The sequence below is a fragment of the Homarus americanus genome, unplaced genomic scaffold (genome assembly GCF_018991925.1).
Source record: "Homarus americanus isolate GMGI-L3 unplaced genomic scaffold, GMGI_Hamer_2.0 scaffold48033, whole genome shotgun sequence".
NCBI classification, from domain to species: Eukaryota; Metazoa; Arthropoda; class Malacostraca; order Decapoda; family Nephropidae; genus Homarus; species Homarus americanus.
The window spans coordinates 19,804-41,560 of NW_024744482.1; the positions used below are offsets into that span (position 1 = coordinate 19,804).

The 21,757-nt window shown below is 42.6% G+C and overlaps 1 protein-coding gene across 1 annotated transcript in view; it reads right to left on the reverse strand.

Moving 5' to 3' along the window:
- Positions 1-21,757, reverse strand: part of LOC121877942 (protein grainyhead-like) — a 219,989-nt gene that overhangs the window by 19,425 nt on the left and 178,807 nt on the right. Inside the window, exons 9-10 of the mRNA XM_042383915.1 lie at positions 8,709-8,803; positions 4,721-4,777 (exon numbers count right to left, since the gene is read on the reverse strand). Coding sequence (XP_042239849.1) covers positions 4,721-4,777; positions 8,709-8,803 — 152 coding nt within the window. The remainder of the gene's footprint in view (positions 1-4,720; positions 4,778-8,708; positions 8,804-21,757) is intronic.

Sequence of the window (21,757 nt, forward strand, 5' to 3'; positions counted from 1 at the left end):
TGTGTGTGTGTGTGTGCGTGTGTGTGTGTGTGTGTGTGTGTGTGTGTGTGTGTATGTGTGTGTGTGTGTGTGTGTGTGTGTGTGTGTGTGTGTGTGTGTGTGTGTGTGTGTGTGTGTGTGTGCGTGTGTGTGTGTTGCGTTCTTATGGGATTGTAGTTAGACGTTTAAGAGAAAGAAAAAGACCATAAGCGTTGTGTTGTGTGTGAGTGGGTAGGTACTGTTTACATGCAAAATGCCCAATGTTAGAAAAGTCCAATGAAGAGGACCGCTAAACACAATTTTTTTCTTCTTCAGGGAACATGAATCTTTTAATCTCAACCAAACTTAACCAAAATAAGGAGAACAGTGTTAAGTTAGGTTTGGTTAAATCCATGTCTCTTGCTTCTAAGAATATATAGTTATATACACATGAATAGTTTAGCGGTTCTGTCCATGGTACATTTCCAACATTGGCTGTCTTGCAGGCTCCAGCCTTGCATGCACATACGTATATAATCAATAAAAACAAAACTACTAAGCGTATCATATAGACATTGCTCACCCACAGGAGGACAGACACAACTGGCGGGGAAAAATTAACAGAACTTGTTTACTATTGACTGAGCACTGCCCCCTGTTAGCGTCCTCAGCAACCATCGCAAATCGTGGGAGTTGATTGGTTGCTGGTTGCTAAGTGAGTTGCCAAGTGTTATAATAAAGTTTATTTACAGTTATCAGCTGACGTACAATTAAGAGATAGAGAGAGAAAGATAAGAGCAGAGTTGGTAATAACAAGAGATGAAGCACAAGGCCGGTAAATATGGAGTAGAGGAGGTTGAAGAAGACAAAGAAGAAGATGGAGAGATATTGCAGAGAGGAAAATGAGAGAGTTGGGAATAACAAGAGAGTAAGAACAGGGCCGAATACTGTGATGAAGAAAGACCCTAAAATAAATGGAGAATAAATAAGGTACAAAAGAAGACACAAGAAGAAAGAGGAAGACAATGCAAAACAAAGAAACAAAATAAACAGTGTTAATATAAAAGGAACTATCTAAAAATATTAAAATCATGATAAAAAGAGATAAAGGGAAGAATAACGAGATAGTGTGTGTGTGTGTGTGTGTGTGTGTGTGTGTGTGTGTGTGTGTGTGTGTGTGTGTGTGTGTGTGTGTGTGTGTGTGTGTGAGTGTGTGTGTGTGTGTGTGTACGACAACAATAATCACGTACACATTATGTAGCTTACCTCCTTATCTAATGCCTTTTATCTCTCTCTCTCTCTCTCTCGGAGGGAAATCTTATGATAATTATTAATTTTGTTGTTCTCCTACGTGCTTCTATCTCATTATCACTCTTATCTCTCTGCAATACACCATCTTGGGCCTTTATCATTATCTCTTCCATCCTGTCTCTCGTCTTCTATAAGCTCTTAGATCTTCTTTGTTTTGAGTCTCTCTTCTTGACCGCGAGATCTCTTTATTTATCTCTCCCTTTACTCTCTATTTCTGTTCTCTTTATCTCTCAGTCTCTCTTCTTCCACTCGTCCTCTGATTCTATCTCTCTCTTCTCCTACTCGTCCGCCGTCTCAACCACTCTTTTCTCCCACTCGTTCTCTGTCTCTTAGTCTCTCTCTTCTCCCACTCGTTCTCTGTCTCTCATCTTTATCTCTCTCCTCCTCCCTGATGTCTCCACAATTACTATCCTGTCATGTCTTTTACACCCACGAGAGCACCGCCTACTGCTGCCTCCGTGTACAGTCATGACTCTCTCTCTCTCTCTCTCTCTCTCTCTCTCTCTCTCACTCGCTCCTTTCCTCTCTCTCTCACTTCACTACCAGACGAAGAAAGCAAATCGTATCTTATGGTCCTGGGGTTATTATTACCGTGTGTGTGTGTGTGTGTGTGTGTGTGTGTGTGTGTGTGTGTGTGTGTGTGTGTGTGTGTGTGTGTGTGTGTGTGTGTGTGTGTGTGTGTGTGTGTGTGTGTGTGTGTCCAGAACGCTCTCTCCTCCTTATATTCTCTCTGTTTTAATCTCTGTAATTTTCCTCTTCTCTTCCATCTTTCTCTTTGTCATTCTCTTTACCACTTTATCCTTCTATCTCCTTATTCGTTGATGGTTAGTTCGCTTTTTGTCTTTGAGTTTCTTCACTTTCTTTAGCGAAACAACAGTCACTCGTTACCTGTTTGTTCGTTGATGTAATTCGGATACACAAGACATATTCATTCACAAACATACTAATCCGGAGTCATTGTTATCCGAGAAATTATTTAGTTGAAGATATAACCATCCGAAGACATATTTACCCGAAGGTTTATTATCCGAACACTGATTTAACCGAAAAAAAAAATACTTATCCGAATATCAAAGTTGATTTTCCTGGGAACGTAAAAGATCAGATGGTATATACACACTAGGTGGAGGGAAACAAACGCCTGTTGTACCATTCCCTTGACAGATAGACAGATACTTACTAGACGATCATCATCTCTCAGGATGTAATAACGAGACATAAGATCCGTAGAGTAAACAGCTGTAGTTAGGAGATGGTCGGTGAGGGAGGTCGGTGTGTGGAGGTTGAGACACCGCGTCAACCAGTGGGTGTGGCCCTCTGCTGGACGTGGGCTTTTATGACCTCCCCTGTGTCCGTATGCTTGCACTCTGACCGCTCCACATCGCACGGAAACCCCATCAAAACACCCCCAAACGCGATCAATTATCTCAGTGTTTTATATAATCTCTATATATTGAGTGACTATTGACTTCCTTCGACTCTAACTCCAGTAATTATCGAAGGTATCTCACCTACCCTGACGACAGGTATGGTAGCGTGTGCAGGAACGGGACACAGGCGACTTCCAGTTTTAAAGAAATTGCAACTGGGGTCAGTGGCGGTCACCCAAAGTGTGGTCTTCAACACATTATTCTCTATTTTACGGCCAGAGTTTAGACAAACGGGCTCTCCTCACCCCACAACACCGCCTGTGACCTAAGTACCATGACAAGGAGTACACGACCCCTCACACTCCACCTGTGAGACCGCAAACATTTTTTCTCTCTCTCCATCTGCAGCTTAGTCTTTAGTGCTGTTCTCTTTATACATAATCTCTTCTTCTCTTTCTCTTATTTTATCTGTCGTTCTCTCTTTCTCTTTTTAAAATCTCGATATCATTCTCTTTATTTCTCATTTTATCTGCCTCTCCTCTATCTTCTTCAACCTAATTTTCTTCATCTCTATAACATTCTTTTACCGTTCTCTACCCTTTAAACGTCAGTGTCTCTCTCTCACACCTTCTCTTCTTTAGTTGAAAATAGCCTCACATTTACGTTACGTTATCACAATGGACACTTAAATACGGAGTCCTTAGAGAGAAAACAAATCTGGGAGGATAGTTAAAGAACGCTCATGTACGTTTATAGTGGAGGGCAGTGGTCGCCAAAGATACACATATATACACACACACACACAAACGTTGACTCCATACACACAAATTAAGAGCTGACTCACGGACGAGCATCCATCCTTTGTCGCTGATATTAAGCATCAATCAATAATTTCCACGCAACATGATTTTCTTGTTAAAAATAACCGGGATTATCTTGATCCAGTGTGTAATTTTAGGTCATCAAGACAAAGGTTAGAGAGAGAGAGAGAGAGAGAGAGAGAGAGAGAGAGAGAGAGAGAGAGAGAGAGAGAGAGAGAGAGAGAGAGAGAGAGAGAGAGAGAGAGAGGTCATAACTAGTAAGAACAACAAGAAAAGAAGAAGACGGGAAACAAGAATAAGGAGAATAAGAACAAGAAGAAGACAAGCAATAACATAAACAAGAAGACGAAAAAAAGAAGAAAAATGCTAAAATAATTGACACAGTTATAATACAACAGACATGAAGATAATGATGTCAGCAGGTTGGAAAAGGCAAACAAACCACTACACACTGTCCAAGTTTACTGATCAGGCCCGTCTTGATATGTCCGGTAGCCATATTGGACACTGTTTAGAGATATTTCAGTGGTTATAATATCCTAAGCCATATTGGAAATCGTTTTGGGACATCTCAGATATTGTGGTATTTAAACCATATTGAACATTTTTTACGAACACTTCAGGATTTGTGATATTTTGACCTCAGTTGACGAACAAAAGGTCAAAGATCATTACACGTAACTAACCTATAGACAAGTCAAACACTTTCTCTAACCAATCACATGACCAATATTTATCTAATGACAGTCTTGAGGTCTTTAATTGGTCAGGAATATAAACTAAGCAAATGACACATCACATAATTATCTTAACACCAGTGAGGTAAATTATGATGAAGAAAATATGGCAGTGAATTTATCGATCTGGCAACACGACCAATCTATACCAAGCACTAAGCCCGTGGGAGCTATAACCAGTGTTCCATATCCAGAAGGAATCTAAACTCCCATTATTTATCTTCCAATACCATCAATAACATCCCTTTAACTCTTGTTGTTGTCATAAAACGTCGACTTTAATTGCCATATCTTATAGACTTAAAAACCCATCGAGCTGTTCAAGCATTTGTTCAATGAGGTTCAATAAACATAAACCTCCTTCTAGTCTTAACAGTATATCAAGACATTCCTGATTAATAATATGAGTTAAGTGACAGTAGTGAGTTTGTTTCTCTCGACCAGGCAGCAGCATAGTGTGGAGCCAAGAGATATATGTGATTATCTCTCTACTCCACACTAGACACAGCATTAGTTATCTTACCTTAACTCCTTTCTGGCTACTGAAGTCTGTACTTAAACACTGGATGGCCACGTTGATCTGAGGAGAGAGATAAACCATCTTAGTATATATATATATATATATATATATATATATATATATATATATATATATATATATATATATATATATATATATATATATATATATATATATATATATATCACACTAATAGTAATAGTGATTAATAATAAGGTTTCTATTTTTGTGTGTGAATATTTTGTTGTTATTGTTTTGGGTATTATATCTTTTGTAATCTGTTAGGTTAGGTTAGATCATGGGTAGGTTAGTTACACCAGGAGTAAGTTAAATCACGGCAGGATTAATGCAATTTGGTCGAATTAGGTTAGGTTAAATTATGTACTGTTAAGGTAGGTTAGGTTGGGTTAACTTTCTCATCTGGGTCCGGAAATTACTAATTCCTCTCTACTGTATACGCATCCATCTAAAAACAATTACAGGTACCACCTTTGTGATATAATTTTATAGAGCGTGAAATTATGAGAACGCTGTTACGTGTACCAACTCTTAACAATGTGGAAAATATATATCTTATTTTATCGCGTCGTTTTTGTCGTAAATATAATCACATGGCCTCCTAGTGCCTCCCAGTAGCGCTTACTGTAGACGGGGGATGAGGAGCACTCTCTGAGCACCATAACTTGAAGGGTTTATTCAAGGGGTTAAGTCAGTGTATTCAAGGGGTTAAGTCAGTGCATTCAACATTCAAGGGGTTAAGTCAGTGTATTCAAGGGGTTAAGTCAGTGCATTCAACATTCAAGGGGTTAAGTCAGTGTATTCAAGGGGTTAAGTCGGTGTATTCAAGGGGTTAAGTCAGTGTATTCAAGGGGTTAAGTTGTCGTAAGGATGGGAATAAGTTATAATTTTCAAAAGGTTTAAGTTATGAATTAAATCCTTCCAAGGGTTAAGATGTGGTAAACTAGGGATTAAGTCGTTCTATACAAGGGGTTAAGCTATGGGTTGTTGTCTCTCACTCAAGGGTGTTAAGTCACACTTGAGAGAATTCCCTCATACCACTCGAGTGTGTTAAGGAGTACCACACATGCACAGAAGTTATGTTCTACCACTTAGAAAGGTTAAGTTATTCAGAATATTCAAAGAGGAAGGAGCCGTCCCACTCAAGAGGAAGAAGCCGTCCTACTCGAGAGGAAGAAGCCATCCCACTCAAGAGGAAGGAGCCGTCCCACTCAAGAGGAAGGAGCCGTCCCACTCAAGAGGAAGAAGCCGTCCTACTCGAGAGGAAGAAGCCATCCCACTCAAGAGGAAGGAGCCGTCCCACTCAAGAGGAAGGAGCCGTCCCACTCAAGAGGAAGAAGCCGTCCTACTCGAGAGGAAGAAGCCATCCCACTCAAGAGGAAGAAGCCATCCCACTCAAGAGGAAGAAGTCGTCCCACTCAAGAGGAAGAAGCCATCCCACTCAAGAGGAAGAAGTCGTCCCACTCAAGAGGAAGAAGTCGTCCCACTCAAGGGAGACAAATCATCAATCATACTTTAGTTAGTTAAGTAATCCCCAAGCCCCCTTTAGTCCCATATAAGGGTGTTCAGTCATTCCACTTTAAGGGCTCAACCAGTCCCCAAACCTCCTTGATCCCACTCAAAAGTGTTAAAATCGTCACATATTTAAAAGGAGAGTTAAACACCCTCTAAACTCCCTTATAAGTCAAAGGGTTTTAAAACCTTCTTCCACACGAGGGTGAGGTTACGTACTCCCAGGGTCGCTATCAGGGACAGGAAGGAGGCGGAAGATGTGTGTGATGAAGGATGGACGACGTGAGGATATGGCGAGGTGAAGTGTGACCAATTAGACGCTGGTACGGGGAGAGGAGGGAGTGTGTGTTACCTGCCCCGTGATGTTGATTGTGTTTGGAAGGTGAAAGTCTAACCCCACCGTATTAGTGATTTTCTCTTCCTGGATAGTAATTGACATACTATACCCGCTTAATGTTGAATCGAGGGTAGATAGGCTTTACTCTCTGTGTCTCTCCTCCCTCCTACCCCCGGCTTGTCTCCTGGTACACCTGTTTATGATTCATTTCACGGCTTGGTGAATCTGGTAATAGCTTAGTGTGTGGGTTGGTGTACCTATTATTGGGTTACTGAGTTGGTGAACCTATTATTAGAGTATCGTGTCTTGGGGTGCACCTATTACGAGATTACTAAATAGGTCTGTACACCAGTTATCTAGTGCATAGTAGCTAAACCAAGTAATAGTTTTATTGTACAGCGAGTTGCATTTAGTAAGCTTTATTGCATAGCTAGTTGTACCCCAGTAATAGATTAATGCATAGCTAGTTACGCTCAGTTATAGTTCATTGCATTGCTACTTACTGTACTGCGTAGCTAGTTGTATTTAGTATACATTGCATACCTCGCTGCACCTGGTAATAGCCTTTTAAGTGGAGACAAAATCATGTTTGATAGCTGCCGGACTTAATGCACTGGTTGGGCTTCAGGTAGGCAGTACAAGGTGGTGAAAATATGGTACCGAGAGAGGAAGGAAGGAAGGAAGGTGAGAGAATATGAGTAAAGAAGGAGGAAGGGGGGAGGGAGAGAGTGTAAAGAAGGAACGAGTGAGATTGAGAGAGAGAGAGTGGGAAGGAGGAGGATAGGAAAGGGGAGGGAGGGAGACAGGCAAGCAGTACACACACACACACACACACACACACACACACACACACACACACACACACACACACACACACACACACACACACTTTACGAACCTTCCCTAGCTAAAGACTCTAGACAACCTGGCCCTAAATTCTCAGGTGATTCCTATGTGAAGATGTCCGCCTAAACTAACTTAATATAACGTTCGAAAATGGCATCAGAATTACCAACTAAGACTATATTTTAAGTTAGATGCGTTCCCTTAACTTTTATTTAAGGTATTTAGCGCCTGTTTTAGGGAGGAAGGTAATATTTCAGGTCACAGGGTATCAAGATCTTGGTTGGTATTGTCTCAAAGGTATTATATCGTAAGGGCCTCGTAGGGTTATAACGCGGAGTTGGTAATAGTGGTGGAGGTATGTTGGGGGTCGTCTCGTTCATGATTCTTATTAGTTAATGGTCGTCTTGTCTCATGACCTTAGATAATGGGTCGTCTTGTTTCATGATCTTAGTTAATGGTCGTCTTGAGTCATGACTTTGTTAGGTAATGGTTCATGATTATGTTAAATTATGGCTATTTACGAACTCCCATGACTTTATTAGATAACTTTCTTTTAAGCTAATGTTAACGACACACTATTAATGGTGTTGAGGCGGCCGGTAGAGGGCAGCACCGTGACCTAGAATGACTCAGTTCAGCAGGTCACCCGACACACTGAGACAGGGAACAAGTCACTCACTCCTTCGCCGTGTCATCACAGGTAAAGCAATCTACCGTGGTCGCTGCCGCCTAGGACCGTGTTAGGGCTGCCAGGGGCGCCTATCTGATCCTGCACCACAACACATAGGGCGTCGCGGCGTTCCTACAGGGCCAATACGGACTCAACACAGGGGTAAATAAGGTTATGGTACAAAGACCTTACCGACGACCTGGCTAAGGATCTGACTGGTTCATTAATATCTAGACAATTTAGGTGGATCTCTCTCTCTCTCTCTCTCTCTCTCTCTCTCTCTCTCTCTCTCTCTCTCAAAATCGAAACCAATCCACATAAAAACTAAAAAAAAAGATACATTCAGACAGACAAACACACACACACAGACAAACAATTGAAAAGAGAAACAGACGATAAAAAAAGAATGTAGGATAATTGAGGGGGGAGAGAAGGGCACTGGTTTGGTTGATCACAGCAGAGAATAAGTGTAGTGGCAAATAATGAAGGTGAGATGGTGGAGGTGTGTTCTGATGAGTCATACACACACACACACACACACACACACACACACACACACACACACACAACAGGAGTAAACAAAAGACACGTAAACAATCACGGCTCACCTTCGCGCCTGCTTCAAGGGGGTTCCAGTAAACAACGATGGCATTGTGAGCGATCTCCTCTATGCAGCCGACAAGACCAACGCTGTTCTTAGTGTCTGTAAAAGTAAACAAACAAACAAAACATTAATCTGAGTTATAAGATCCTGGGGTAATTGGGAATAGGTATGTGAGATAATGGGGAATTGGGAGACAGGTGTGCAACAGGTAGGTGAGATAATGGGGAATTGGGAGACAGATATGCAACAGGTAGGTGAGATAATGGGGGAAGTGAGATGGAGAAAGATATAGGAGATAATGAGTCTGAATTATGAGAAATTATGAGTTATTTATGAAGTTGTGGGAGACACAACTTAAAAAATGAAAACAAAATCGGAATGGCAAAAGCAATGCACGAATTAGGTATAAGTATTAGTAGTAGTAGTAATAGTAGTAGATAAGGGCATACGGGGAGAGAATTCAGATCGTTGATCAAGGCAGCTTCACTCCTCTAGTGTTCACAACCACTGGTGGGATGGGACCAAGTGTAAGATGCTTCTATGCCAGACTCGAGGAGGTGCTATCCGAACAGAAGCAGCAGCCCAGAAGTTATGTTAAAGCCTGGATGAGATGTTGACTGTCCTCCTTTCTCCTTAGGTCGGCTTTGCTCTGCCTCAGGGGAACGAGAGCATCGGCCCCAAAGCTGACAACAGTTGCAGATATTGACTATGAGGCTACTGTCACTGAATGCAACATAAATCTGCGGTTCAACTAACTCAACACAGCTAGGGTAGCTACTTATGTATTAGGATATTTAATTTTAAGGTAATAAAATGGCGGCGAAGGTGTGGCTATTGAGGGAGGCTGGAGGCCATTGAAAAAAAAGTAGTAGTAGTAGTAGTAACAAAACACAATGGAATGACATAAAAAACACAGAATCCAAAGACGAAAATGACAGAATTAAGAAGAAAAAAAACCCTCAATCGAGTTCAATTAAGGTAAAAAAAATAATCAACATTACCCAACAAGAAAAAAATAATAATAATAATCAGATAAAAAGAGACGAAGAGAAAATACTGAATAATGATAACCCAACAGACGATGTGTGTGTGTGTGTGTGTGTGTGTGTGTGTGTGTGTGTGTGTGTGTGTGTGTGCGTGTGTGATCGTTTATAAGCCTCACTGGGTCAACATCATCATAAGATTGATAAATGCTGAGTCGAATGATACACAATATACACAAAGTAATAAGAGGAGAGAGAGAAAAAAGCGGTGACATACTAAGGAGAACAGAGAAGGTTAGATATAAGTACAGGAATTAGCCAGAGTACAAGATATTCCGAAATGCTTCATAAGTGCTACTGTCGACTGGGTGTGAGAGAGAGAGAGAGAGAGAGAGAGAGACGACTACTGTACGATCGCTTCATCACGCAACTGGCGGCAGCAGGCCCTCGCGAGCCCACCGGCCATTAACGTCCCTGCCAAATGTAAGAGTATCCATTAGTTTTTATTGAGGGGGCTAAGACTTGACCTCATCATCAATACGGAACTACCACAGGCTTCATACACTATATACTAATCCACACACACACACACACACACACACACAGTCAACAATATATGTAAAGTAACACATAACCAGAGGCAATAGACCAGACCAGTAGCCCAGAACGTTGATATTTCTAACAGAGATTATGTTACAACTTCACTCATGTGTGGCTACCTGTCAATCCACACAAGAGGTACGTGGGAGTGTGGTGATGTGGGCGGTGGTGTTGGTGTTGGTGTGGGTGGTGATGCCGTGAGTGGTGTGGGGTGTTGATGTGAGTGGTATAGGTATTAGTATAGGTGATGATACCCTGAGTGGTGTAGGTGGTGATGAATGGGTAGGTGAGAGATTGTGGTGGTGATGTGAAGGTGTTGACAGGTACCGGGTCATAACCTCCTGGATAACTACACAAAGACTATCTGTTATTGACATACGATAGACTATGCAAATTAATTAAATGTCTAAGCTCAGAAATTCACAGATCCAACCACACACATAGATATAAACCCACCTTCTTCAACTAACTAACTGACTGACTGACTGACTGATGGAACTCTCTCCCTCACAATCTTCCTCGACAAACACCTCATCACACAAACTAACACCAGAGGGTCTAGTACTCCTTCAAAAGTCCTTTAGTCCTGGGAAAACCTTGGTCATCTGATCCTTCTCTGAGTCTCGGTCTGCCGGCGCAAGTGTTCAGTTTCTGCCTCACTCGAAAGGTTTGGATTTCGCCTCGCAACGTAAGGAAGTCGATTTCCTTCAACAGTGAGAGAATCGTGTACATGGTCGCGGTCCTCAGGTGTCGCGGTGATGACACTAGTGGACGTGAATGTTATTGTTTTGTTTTGGTATTAATGTTGATACTACTACTATTACTACTTCTACTACTACTACTACTACTACTACTACTACTACTAAGTTACGTGTCTACCATGAATGTTTACATCCCCCTAAACCTCTAAATATTGATACATTTACCTAAAACAAATTGAAATTATTATCTTAATGTTTTTTTTTACCATTCGTCTTATGTTTATGGAAGAGGAGAGATACCAGCCGGTCACTGACGCTGTTGGTAATCCCCACAATGCTCCACCCCGCCTCCCACAATGCTCCACCCCCCCTCCTCCTCCTCCTCTTCCTCCCACAAGCAAGATACCTATCCTACCGAGCATTGAAATCACCAACAAATTCCCCTTAAAAAAAAACACAAAAAACTCCCCAATCTCCCCAAGAAACAAAAATCACACCTCGATTTTTTTTCTTCACCAATACGATTTAACACGAAGACAATATACAAATAAATCCGGGTTTAAAAGTTTCGAGGAGAATAAAATACTCTGAAAGGCATCCGTGGTTTAAAATGTCTCACAGCGTGGGAGTAAATTGGTGGCTCCGGGCGCTGGCAGGGTAATACTGCACTCCCTTGAGACACCCTCGCCTCGCTCCCTGCCTAGAAATGCCTCTTACCTTCAGGATTTTTATGTCTGTGTCTTGCTAATGGATTCTCTGTCTCCGGGGTTCTCATAAACTCTCTCTCTCTCTCTCTCTCTCTCTCTCTCTCTCTCTCTCTCTCTCTCTCTCTCTCTCTCTCTCTCTCTCTCTCTCTCTCTCTCTCTCTCTCCTGTATTTGTTTCTTGTTAATTTATTACTGTTGTTGTTCAGGATGTTTATACTGTGTTTAGATTGTTTTCTCTTTATCTAATGTTTATATTTTACCTGACCTAACCTAACCTAACTCCCCAGGTAAAGATAAGGTATTTAATCAACAGGTGAAATAAACCCGGGGAGATTTACTCATCATGTAATCCTAAAATCCACAATGATCATCACTTGTAGGAATATGATCTGTAATTATATTTTTGGTCAGTGATACATTCCCAGTAACAACACAGTCACCTGGTTCAAGATTTTCTTCATCAGTTATACATTACGCCTTGGCTGATGCCTAATTCATAGCTGACTATAACTTGATCTCCCTAGACTCTCATTCACAAACGCTTCCTGATGTGTATGTGCTTCTCTTTATCAGAACTAGTGAGTATATGAGATATTAAAGCTATTTTGGGGGGAAGGTTTACGGCAGGTAAGGTTCAGATGCGACTGGATGGCTGACGAGTAATCTTTACGTAACGCAATTCAGCACGATGGGATTTTTTTCTCCACTCGGTGATGTTTTATAAATTACAACTCTCGACAGTCACGAACCAGTTATGTCTACTAATAATTACAATGTCTCTCTCTCAACCCATAGACACGGTTAGAGTAAATGCGTGAGGTTGTAGGACACGCAGACGTTCCCTCTAGTATGTAATCTGTGGGCCGGACAGGGAGGGAAGGCCTGTGTGTGTGTGTGTGTGTGTGTGTGTGTGTGTGTGTGTGTGTGCGAGTAAACCTCTCCCATACTCAGCCAGGAGAAACCCAGACACCGGGGTTTTATTGATACCATCTCACACGCTCGCTAATGGCAGCAGCAGCGTGGCGAAAAACAGCGTGCCAGTTAACCTGCATCCTGAGAGAGCCGCGGGCCATGAAACGCAGAATGTATAGATGCCGAGTTACACCTACACCAGATCTTCACAATCCCATTTATAAAAGAACATCGAAATCCGTAAACTATAGATGGCTTATTTTAGTGATGTTATCCCCTTGTGGTAAGAGTGAAATAATGTTACAAAGTGGATTAAATTTTTTTTAATGAGAATTTTGTAACATACACATTTTTCTTACTGTATCTCTCACCATATTAATTCACGTTTGAAATAAGCCTTAAAAAACAGTACCTATTTATTTTCTCATTAATCAAATAGCATAAAATAAAGTAGGTGTTGAAACCATTAAAATTTATATCTTTTAAACCCATAATTTTTGCTAGAATTAAAAACTACAACAAAATTAAAACCTCAACAATTTAGTCCATTGGTTTGATAAATAAATCACTGGAAATTATGTCAGGGATAATTTCTCTTCTCTTCTCCATTAAAAACTCTGATCCTGTTTCAAGTTACTGAGTGAAGCTTCTTGTTAAGTTTCATGTCTTTCAATGGATCAAGTTTCATATAGAGTTTCATTTCGTGTTTTAATGAATCAGTTTACCTCGTTAGTTTCATTTCGTGTTTTAATGAATCAGTTTACCTCGTCAGTTTCATTTCGTGTTTTAATGAATCAGTTTACCTCGTTAGTTTCATTTCGTGTTTTAATGAATCAGTTTACCTCGTCAGTTTCATTTCGTGTTTTAATGAATCAGTTTACCTCGTCAGTTTCATTTCCTGTTTTAATGAGTCAAGTTTCTTATTAAGTTTCATTTCTTGTTTGTTTGTTTCATGACCTAAGTGACGCAAACCCTCCACTTTCTTCTTTTGCTTTACGGACTAATTACTGATATTTATTGATTTACGGACCTAGTTAGGCAAGTCCAGGTCCTTATTTCCATACTGTACCATGCTTTAAAGACCGAAATACGCACGTACATCAATTTGATATCCTGAATCACGAGCCAAAAATACGCACGCGCTCTTTTTTCAACCGTTCGTGGCGGCGTATCTCACCAAGGACGCTGAGGAGAGAAGGTCGATAGCCAGCAGTAACAGTTAATGAGAAGTACCTTATGAACTTTTACAATCCATCAACTTCTGACAGGTAATAATTTTAAGTTAGCAATCTCTATTTTTTCATCATTTGTACCTAAATCTTTGCTAACTTGGCCTTTTAATAATGCCATTTGTGAAATATCATCTCATATACCGGATATTGCTAAATAGTGATAATGGATTATTACTATTATTATTATTATTATTATTATTATTATTATTATTATTATCTTGATTGTATGTCTATAATAGGTTAAGTTGGTTTTAGGTGTGTGTGTGTGTGTGTGTGTGTGTGTGTGTGTGTGTGTGTGTGTGTGTGTGTGTGTGTGTACTCGTACCTGAAACACGTTTCCAAAAGTAATAAAAATATAACACACACACACACACACACACACACACACACACACACACACACACACACACACACACACCACTACAGCAAAATAACCCTACTATCAACTCAAACCCAATTAAAAACATCGCTAATCCACCAAAGAAAAAAAATATATATATACGAAGGTGATAGCAAGCATGAAGTCTCTCAAAGTCGGACATTAAGTCACCATCATTAGAAACTGTGTAGGATAGACTGGCAGGAGAGGGAACAACTGCCTCCACACTACCAGTCAGACATAAACACCAGTCCATCTACCTAGCGTACCAATTTGCCAGTTAATCTGATTCGGAATCTTATATGCAGACCGTAGAGATGCGTGCAGGTAACAGGCTCACTCGATTGTAATTACACACATTTTGCTGGATTTGCCCCATGGGGAGGAGAGGGAGAGAGGGGGAACCGCGGTGGTTGATGGCCGCACCCACCCAAGCGGTCTCGTGTAGTTCTTAATCTGTTTCTTAGCGAGGAATGTCATGCTTAGCTCAGGCTCCTGTGGTCTGTGTGTGTGTGTGTGTGTGTGTGTGTGTGTGTGTGTGTGTGTGTGTGTGTGTAGGCAAAGGAAGGGACAACACCTACAGCAGACAACAGGCCTTCGAGTGAGACGTTTATGCAACTTTCAGGAGGTGTTGTGATGTGTTGCAAAAAAAAAACTCACTGAGGTTTAAGCACGCCTTCTGCACAGCTGGCGGCATTAGCTATTATTAAGATGTTTCCTTCGTGACTAAGGGATAAATTATGTGCCTAAGACGATGTAAGCATTAAGAAATGTCTCTATTGGTTAAGAAGACATAAATTCTGATAAAGACATATATTTTGGATTTATGGAACCCCCACACTTTAAATTCGGGGTTAATTCAGGGTTAATTTAGGGTTAATTCAGGGTTAGTTCAGGGTTAATTTAGGGTTAATTCAGGGTAAGTTTAGATATAATTCGGGGTTAGTTCAGGTTTAATTTTGGGTTAGTTTGGGGTTAAATCAGGGTTAATTTGGGGTTAATTCAGGGTTAAATCAGGGTTAATTCAGGGTTAATTCAGGGTTATCTTTATCCTTTGTGGCCCTAACTAAAAGTCCCCATCCATGAGTAAACTTGTGATTAAAGAGAGTGATGCATCTCATAGCGGAGGCCCCGACACGTCTTGGCCTCAGTGAGAACAACAGGAAGAGAACTGCGTCTTAATTTCACGATCACGTTGTGGATGAGAATATGATATCACCTCCTGAAAAATTTTGTACAGTTAGTCGCTGGAGTTTGTTGGTTAACTTTACCCGATTGTATCAAGTGTTATTACTTTTTAATGCATTATGGGAAATAAATATCGCTAATATCGTTCGCTGCAAACAGTTTCTTCTATAACTGTGCTTTCATATTCTGGTGTACTGTACTTAAATACCATCTTTAAAGGAAATTATTATATATACCTCATGTTATTTAGTTCATCGACAGGTGTATTTGCTGCGACTGTATTTCTAGTGCTTGCAAGACGCCTGGGTATTATTACACTAAACTAAGAGGTATTTGGCATCTCTTTTTATCGAGGCGGCAACGGAGGAGACCAGTAAAGTGAGATGGTAGCGCCCAGCCTCCACAGCCTGCCCGAGTAGTAATCACTAATGATCAGCCTCCGTACGCACGACCTCCTCCTACGTCTAGATGATACATTCTAATGCTTCTTGTCGCCCACAGAATGTCTTGAATAAAATCGCTCGACAACATTATGAAAAAAATATTACACGTGAATTATAATTGAATTCTCCGCCGGGAAACTTGTGTATAAAGGTTCAATCACGTGTGTAATATGGGATCAACCTGCAGACTCTTCGAAGATGGCCTGGTTGTTCTGAGAGAGAGAGATGGGGTTATAAGGGACTTGTAAACAGGAGTCGCAGCTAGAATGTGATACAGGTGGAGAGACGATAGTATAAACAGCCTTTGAGTAGATGAGAACTGAAGTATTAAGGTTAAGCAGATGAGTATAGGACAGCCAACCCCCCAGCCAGTCAATCAACCAACTAGTCGTTCAGGTAGCCATTTATTTAGCGAGCGAGCCAAGCCATAAAACTATCAGCCAGCCAACCAGCCAACCAACCAACCAGCCACCCACCCAGTCAGCCAACCAACCAACCAGCCACCCACCCAGTCAGCCAACTAACCGACCACGCAGCCAAGGTCCCCAACACTGGTGGTCGAGAGATCTGGGAGTAAAGGTAATAGCGGTGATGCTTCAAGACTCACCTGGTTAATTGTGGTTATCAAGTCGCCCTAACAGGTAAGCGATCAGTGAGGAGTCGTCATTATGATAAGATGTTCCTCCCTCCCCCCTCCCTCTCCCCTAGCCCCTCACTTCTCTCACCCCCTCACATCTCTTGTACCCCTTCTCTCACCCCCCCTCCCTTCCCCTGTCTGTCCTAGCCCTTCACTTCTGCTTTCGCCTCTTCCCTTCACTCGACCCCTCCATTCCCTCCCAACCTCCTCTCCTTCCATCTTCGCCCTTATTTCTTCCCTTTCCACCAATTCCCTTTTCTCTCTTTCCTTCCTTCCTTCCCTCCCTCCCTACCTCCACTTCCTCCCTTTCACTCCCTCCTCCTCCTCCTCATAAGCTCGTGGGAAGACCTTGGCACAGGAAGATGGTGTTAAGCTCTCATCCTCCTTCTCCTCCTCTTCTTATTCTTCATCTGCTTCCTCCCCCTCCTCTTCTTACTCTTCCTTAACTCCCTCCTCCTCCTCCTCCTAAGAAGACAGGCGCACTAAGCTAAACTGAGCGTCGGTTTTGATACAATTATAAAAAAGAAAAGAAAAAAGAATAAACAAAAAACACGACTAATGGTGGCCGGGATTTTCTATAATGCAGAAAGTAAAACTCACAATGGTTAGTTACTCCCACGAAGATTCGCTTATTTTTCAGGGACTAAAACCCCCACATTGACAAATACGATACCAATGTGACTATGTAAAGAGATTATTAAGCCACTTTAGTATGCAAGGTAAGTTTAGGAAGAGTTTTAAAAGTATATTTTCTCATTTGCTTCGTCAGGTAAAAAAGAGGAGAGGTGGTGTTGCTCATGTGAACACCTGTTATGAGAATCTAGTCAATCTCCATGCGTCTTTACGAGCCTGGAGGTATTGGTGGCCAGAGAATAGACTGGCTACACTGCTCACCGCGAGACTCGGCTAAAATATCGAGAGTGTTATGTCTTTCTTGAGTATGTCTGATCTCTTTTACGCTTTAGCATTACGAATCGCACTGTATGTACTAGTCACTGGTCTCTTTGTACAGTGGATAATTGAATGATTCTAGCCTATGTGTATCTTCCAATGATCTAAATCCATGTTCATCGACTTTAAATTCATCCATGCATCCCCTAATCCATCCTCACATCCTTTAATCCATCCATTACTTCCCTTAGTCTTCATTTTCCTTTCCCAATCCACATTTTACCTTCTCAATCTACCTGTTACCTCCTTCAATCCACCCATTACCTGCCTCAATCCACCCATTACCTGTCTCAATCCACCCATTACCTGCCTCAATCACCCATTACAGTCTCCCACCATTACCCTCAATCCACCCATTACCTGTCTCAATCCACCCAATACCTGTCTCAATCCACCCATTACCTGTCTCAATCCACCCATTACCTGCCTCAATCCACCCATTACCTGCCTCAATCCACCCATTACCTGCCTCAATCCACCCATTACCTGCCTCAATCCACCCATTACCTGCCTCAATCCACCTTTACGCCCAATCCCCTACACAACATGCCCAACTTTCTATCCACATTGAGTAAAACATATTTTTTTTCTCGCGTCTCAACATTGAATTTCCTCCTCCGTTGTCGCCTGAGGGTCGACTAGCCCCTCCCAACCCCGCGGGATCACTCGAGATGGCAGGCAGGAAGGAGGTAGAGGGGAGGTCAGAGATGGGTGGTAGGAATCTCAAGGATCGACCGCCATACAACCATCCAGGCAATGTATGGCGAGGAAGATAATAAATGGAAATGGCGGGTTTGCGAGCACGACGTGAAGCAGAGAGGGGAAGACCTGCCATGACATGAGTAATGGCCCCGACAGCATCTGTGGGAGGGTAAACACACGAAGAGGGAGGGAGGGTACGGCTAGTGAAGGAGGAGGAGGAGAAGGAGGAGGAGCTTACGGTTCTCTCTCTCTCTCTCTCTCTCTCTCTCTCTCTCTCTCTCTCCGTGTAGGTATTTGGCCTCATTTGCCCCTACACACACACACACACCCCTGTAAACCTTCCCAGCAGCGACCCGTGGTACTCACTCCCCCGTGTCCAACACAGGTCACTAACCTCCCTCAGCAGCTCCCGGGACTTTTACTTTGGAAGGTGTTAATCAGGAGCTCTTTATTTTTTGTTGATTTATTCTTATCTTCTGTTGTTTTACGAGGCTGGTGATGGTGGGGTGGATGGGGGTGGTGAGGAGTGGATGAGGGGTGGGGGTGGTGGGGGATTGGGGGGGTGAGGTGGGGAGTGTGGGGTTGAAATTAGTGAGGTTGAGGGGGTGGTGGAATTGGTGGGGTTGGGTGCATGTTGTGTACACATAAACAGGAGAGAGTTGATGTGTCTCTCTTTGACCTGTTGTGCTGAGAGAGAGAGAGAGTACAAGAATTAAATGGACTGTCAACATAATGTATCAACGCCAAGCACAACAAAAGACTGAAGGGGGAGACAAAAAGGTGATTTAATTCTCATATTAACGCTGATTCTTACCTTTTCTTTTTAAGTCATTAAGAGTAAACCCAATGACCTTTAGGGCCAGGGGAGGTTCAGGTGAGATAAGAAGGTTAACACGTAATAAGAGAGACTTTACAAATTAACGAGGTATAAGATTTATAATATAAAAACCTTTGACCATAAACTAAACTAAACCAAACCAAACCAAACCAAACCAAACCAAACCAAACCAAACCTAACCTAACCTAACCTAACCTAACCTAACCTAACCAAACCTAACCAAACCTAACCTAACCTAACCAAGTTCCTCTTTATTTTCCCTTGACAAAAAAATATTGGCATCATTTTGACGCGAAAACTAGTTCCCCCCCTCTCTCCCAAAGGTCCTGTTTGCTTACATGCGTGGGAGGTAGTGTAAGTCCGTCCCCTTGAGTGTGAGTGTCTCTCTGTTAGCCTTTGACTCTCGCTGTAAGCCATATGACGCTGCTTCTCCCTTATGACGTTATAGAGAGAGACGTCTTTACTCCACATCATAATCACACAGCCTTGTCTCCTGTGGGCGGCTCTCCATGCAACACTTTCTCTAATTGAAGATAATATCACTTTAATTGATCCCGATTAAAAAAAAAAAATAGGCAAATATATGATCAGGTAAAGATACGAGCCAGGTACACGGGTCTTTCTTAACCTGGCCTAAAATACATGAAGACAAATAAACTAAGACTACAAGATATTTTCCCTAAGACCCATTGACTGAAAGTGATGTTAAAATATTACAACTACACTTCAACAACTCAAGTCTTTAAACGTGGAACAAGATTAATAATTACACCAGTCTAACAACAATACAAAATCCATTATGTAAGTTATTGATTTAAATTAAGATAAAAACACAGACATCTACGACTGTGTTAAGATATGAGCTACTTAATGTATCTTTCATAAATGAGCCAAGATTTAGAAATATCAATTAAATATCTGAACTGGTATTAGAATATATGTAACTTGTCTGACTGCATATAATTTGAAGGAATAAAATTAATTAAAATTAATAAATATGAATAAAAGGCAGAGATAGAACTCAATGTTTGTTATCATTCCCTTATGATAGAAAGTACTGCTCGATTATATAACACAGGTGAAAAGGTAAGATGATTATATACCTGAAGCCCGTGTATCATACAGGTGTTTTTACGCTGTTCACCTGGAGATTATTGCAACCCATATGAGATAACCCTCGAGGGTAAACATAACAGTACCTCCCTCACTTCCCTCGATGACCTTAAGCTCTAATCTCATATTATATAAACCTAGGATCATCACCCCTCATTACCCCTCCCAAGCAATACGTGGCTTAGCACCATCATCCCCCCCCCCCCTCGACAAAAAAAAAGCCCTTGGCACCAGAGAAAATGGAAAGTTGAGGAGATTGGAGGGGGAGGGAGGGGGAGGAGGGGAAGAGGGGAGGGGGAGGGGATACTATAATTACCATGGCCAATCTGCATTCGTAATGGGTAAGATGTCTGCCATAGAGCCTGCAGCGGATACTTGCTTTATTTTATTTTATATATAGTGAACGAGGCAGAACATCTATCTTTGTCTCGGAATGGGGAGGAGGAGGCACTGGATGGGTAGGGTGTGAAGGGGAGGGGGGGATAAGGAGGAGCTCAGGGGAAGAAGAAGGGAGATTAGGAGAGGCTAGGGAGGATATGAGAGGGGTCAAGGGAGGGGTTTAGGGAGATCGCGGAGGATGAGGAGGGTAAGGCGACACAGCTAGAGAAGTAGGTAAGTAGGTGGGTAGGTCAGTGTGTGCGAGGGAGAGATGGGAAAGGGTGAGGCGAGGAGCGACGGGAAGGTAAAGAAGGGATGGGGAGGGGTGAAGAGGGGCAGGTAGGGGCGAAGTTGGATGGAGAGGGGGGGCGGGAAGGGATAAGGAGGGGCGGGGAGTGATGAAGAAGGGTGAGGATGAGTAATGGGGGCTGAGGAAGGATGGGGAGGGGCGGTGAGGGGCGGGGAAGGATGGGGAAGGTGTAGAAAGGGTAAAGTGAAAGGGTCATGTAAGCAGAGACTATAGAAGGGTGATTCTTATGGGCGATAAATAACAGCATGAAGGTTGAGGCGAAAGAGAGGTGACGAACTGACAGTATTTCAATGGGTATAAGTTATGGGTAAGGTCTGTCGGATGGGTTAGAGTATTAGGTAAGTAGATTATAATGTGCAAGTAATGGTGAGGAAGGGAAGGGAAGGGAAGGGAAGGGAAGGGAAGGGAAGAGGAAGAGGGAAGGCAGGGTGGAAGGAAAGACCTGGTAAGGAGATGAAAGATAAAAACAATAAGGAGAAATGGTCAGCTAGGGATATTTAGGTAGGTAGGTAGGGAGTGGAAGTGGGAGTGAGTGGGGCTGGAGTAGAATTGGAGTAGGTGGGTAGGTGAGTGGGTAGGTAGGTGGGTGGGTGAGTGGGTAGGTGGGTGGGTGGGTGGGTGGGTGGGTGGGTGGGTGGTGGGTGGAGTGGGTGGGTGGGTGGGTGGGTGGGTGGGTGGGTGGGGTGGGTGGGTGGGTGGGTGGGTGGGTGGGTGGGTGGGTGGGGATTGGAGTGGGTGGGGTGGGTGGGTGGGTGGATTAGATTGGGGTTGGGTGGGTGGGTTAGATTAGGTTGGGTGGGTGGGTGGGTGGGTGGGGTGGGATTGGGGATTGGGATTGGGTGGGTGGGTTGGGTGGGTGGGGTGGGTGGGTGGGTGGGTGCTGGGTGGGTGGGTGGGTGGATGGATGGTTGGGTGGGTTGGGTGGGGTGTGGTTGGGATTAGTTGGGTTGGTTGGTTGGGTTGGGTGGGATTGGGTGGGA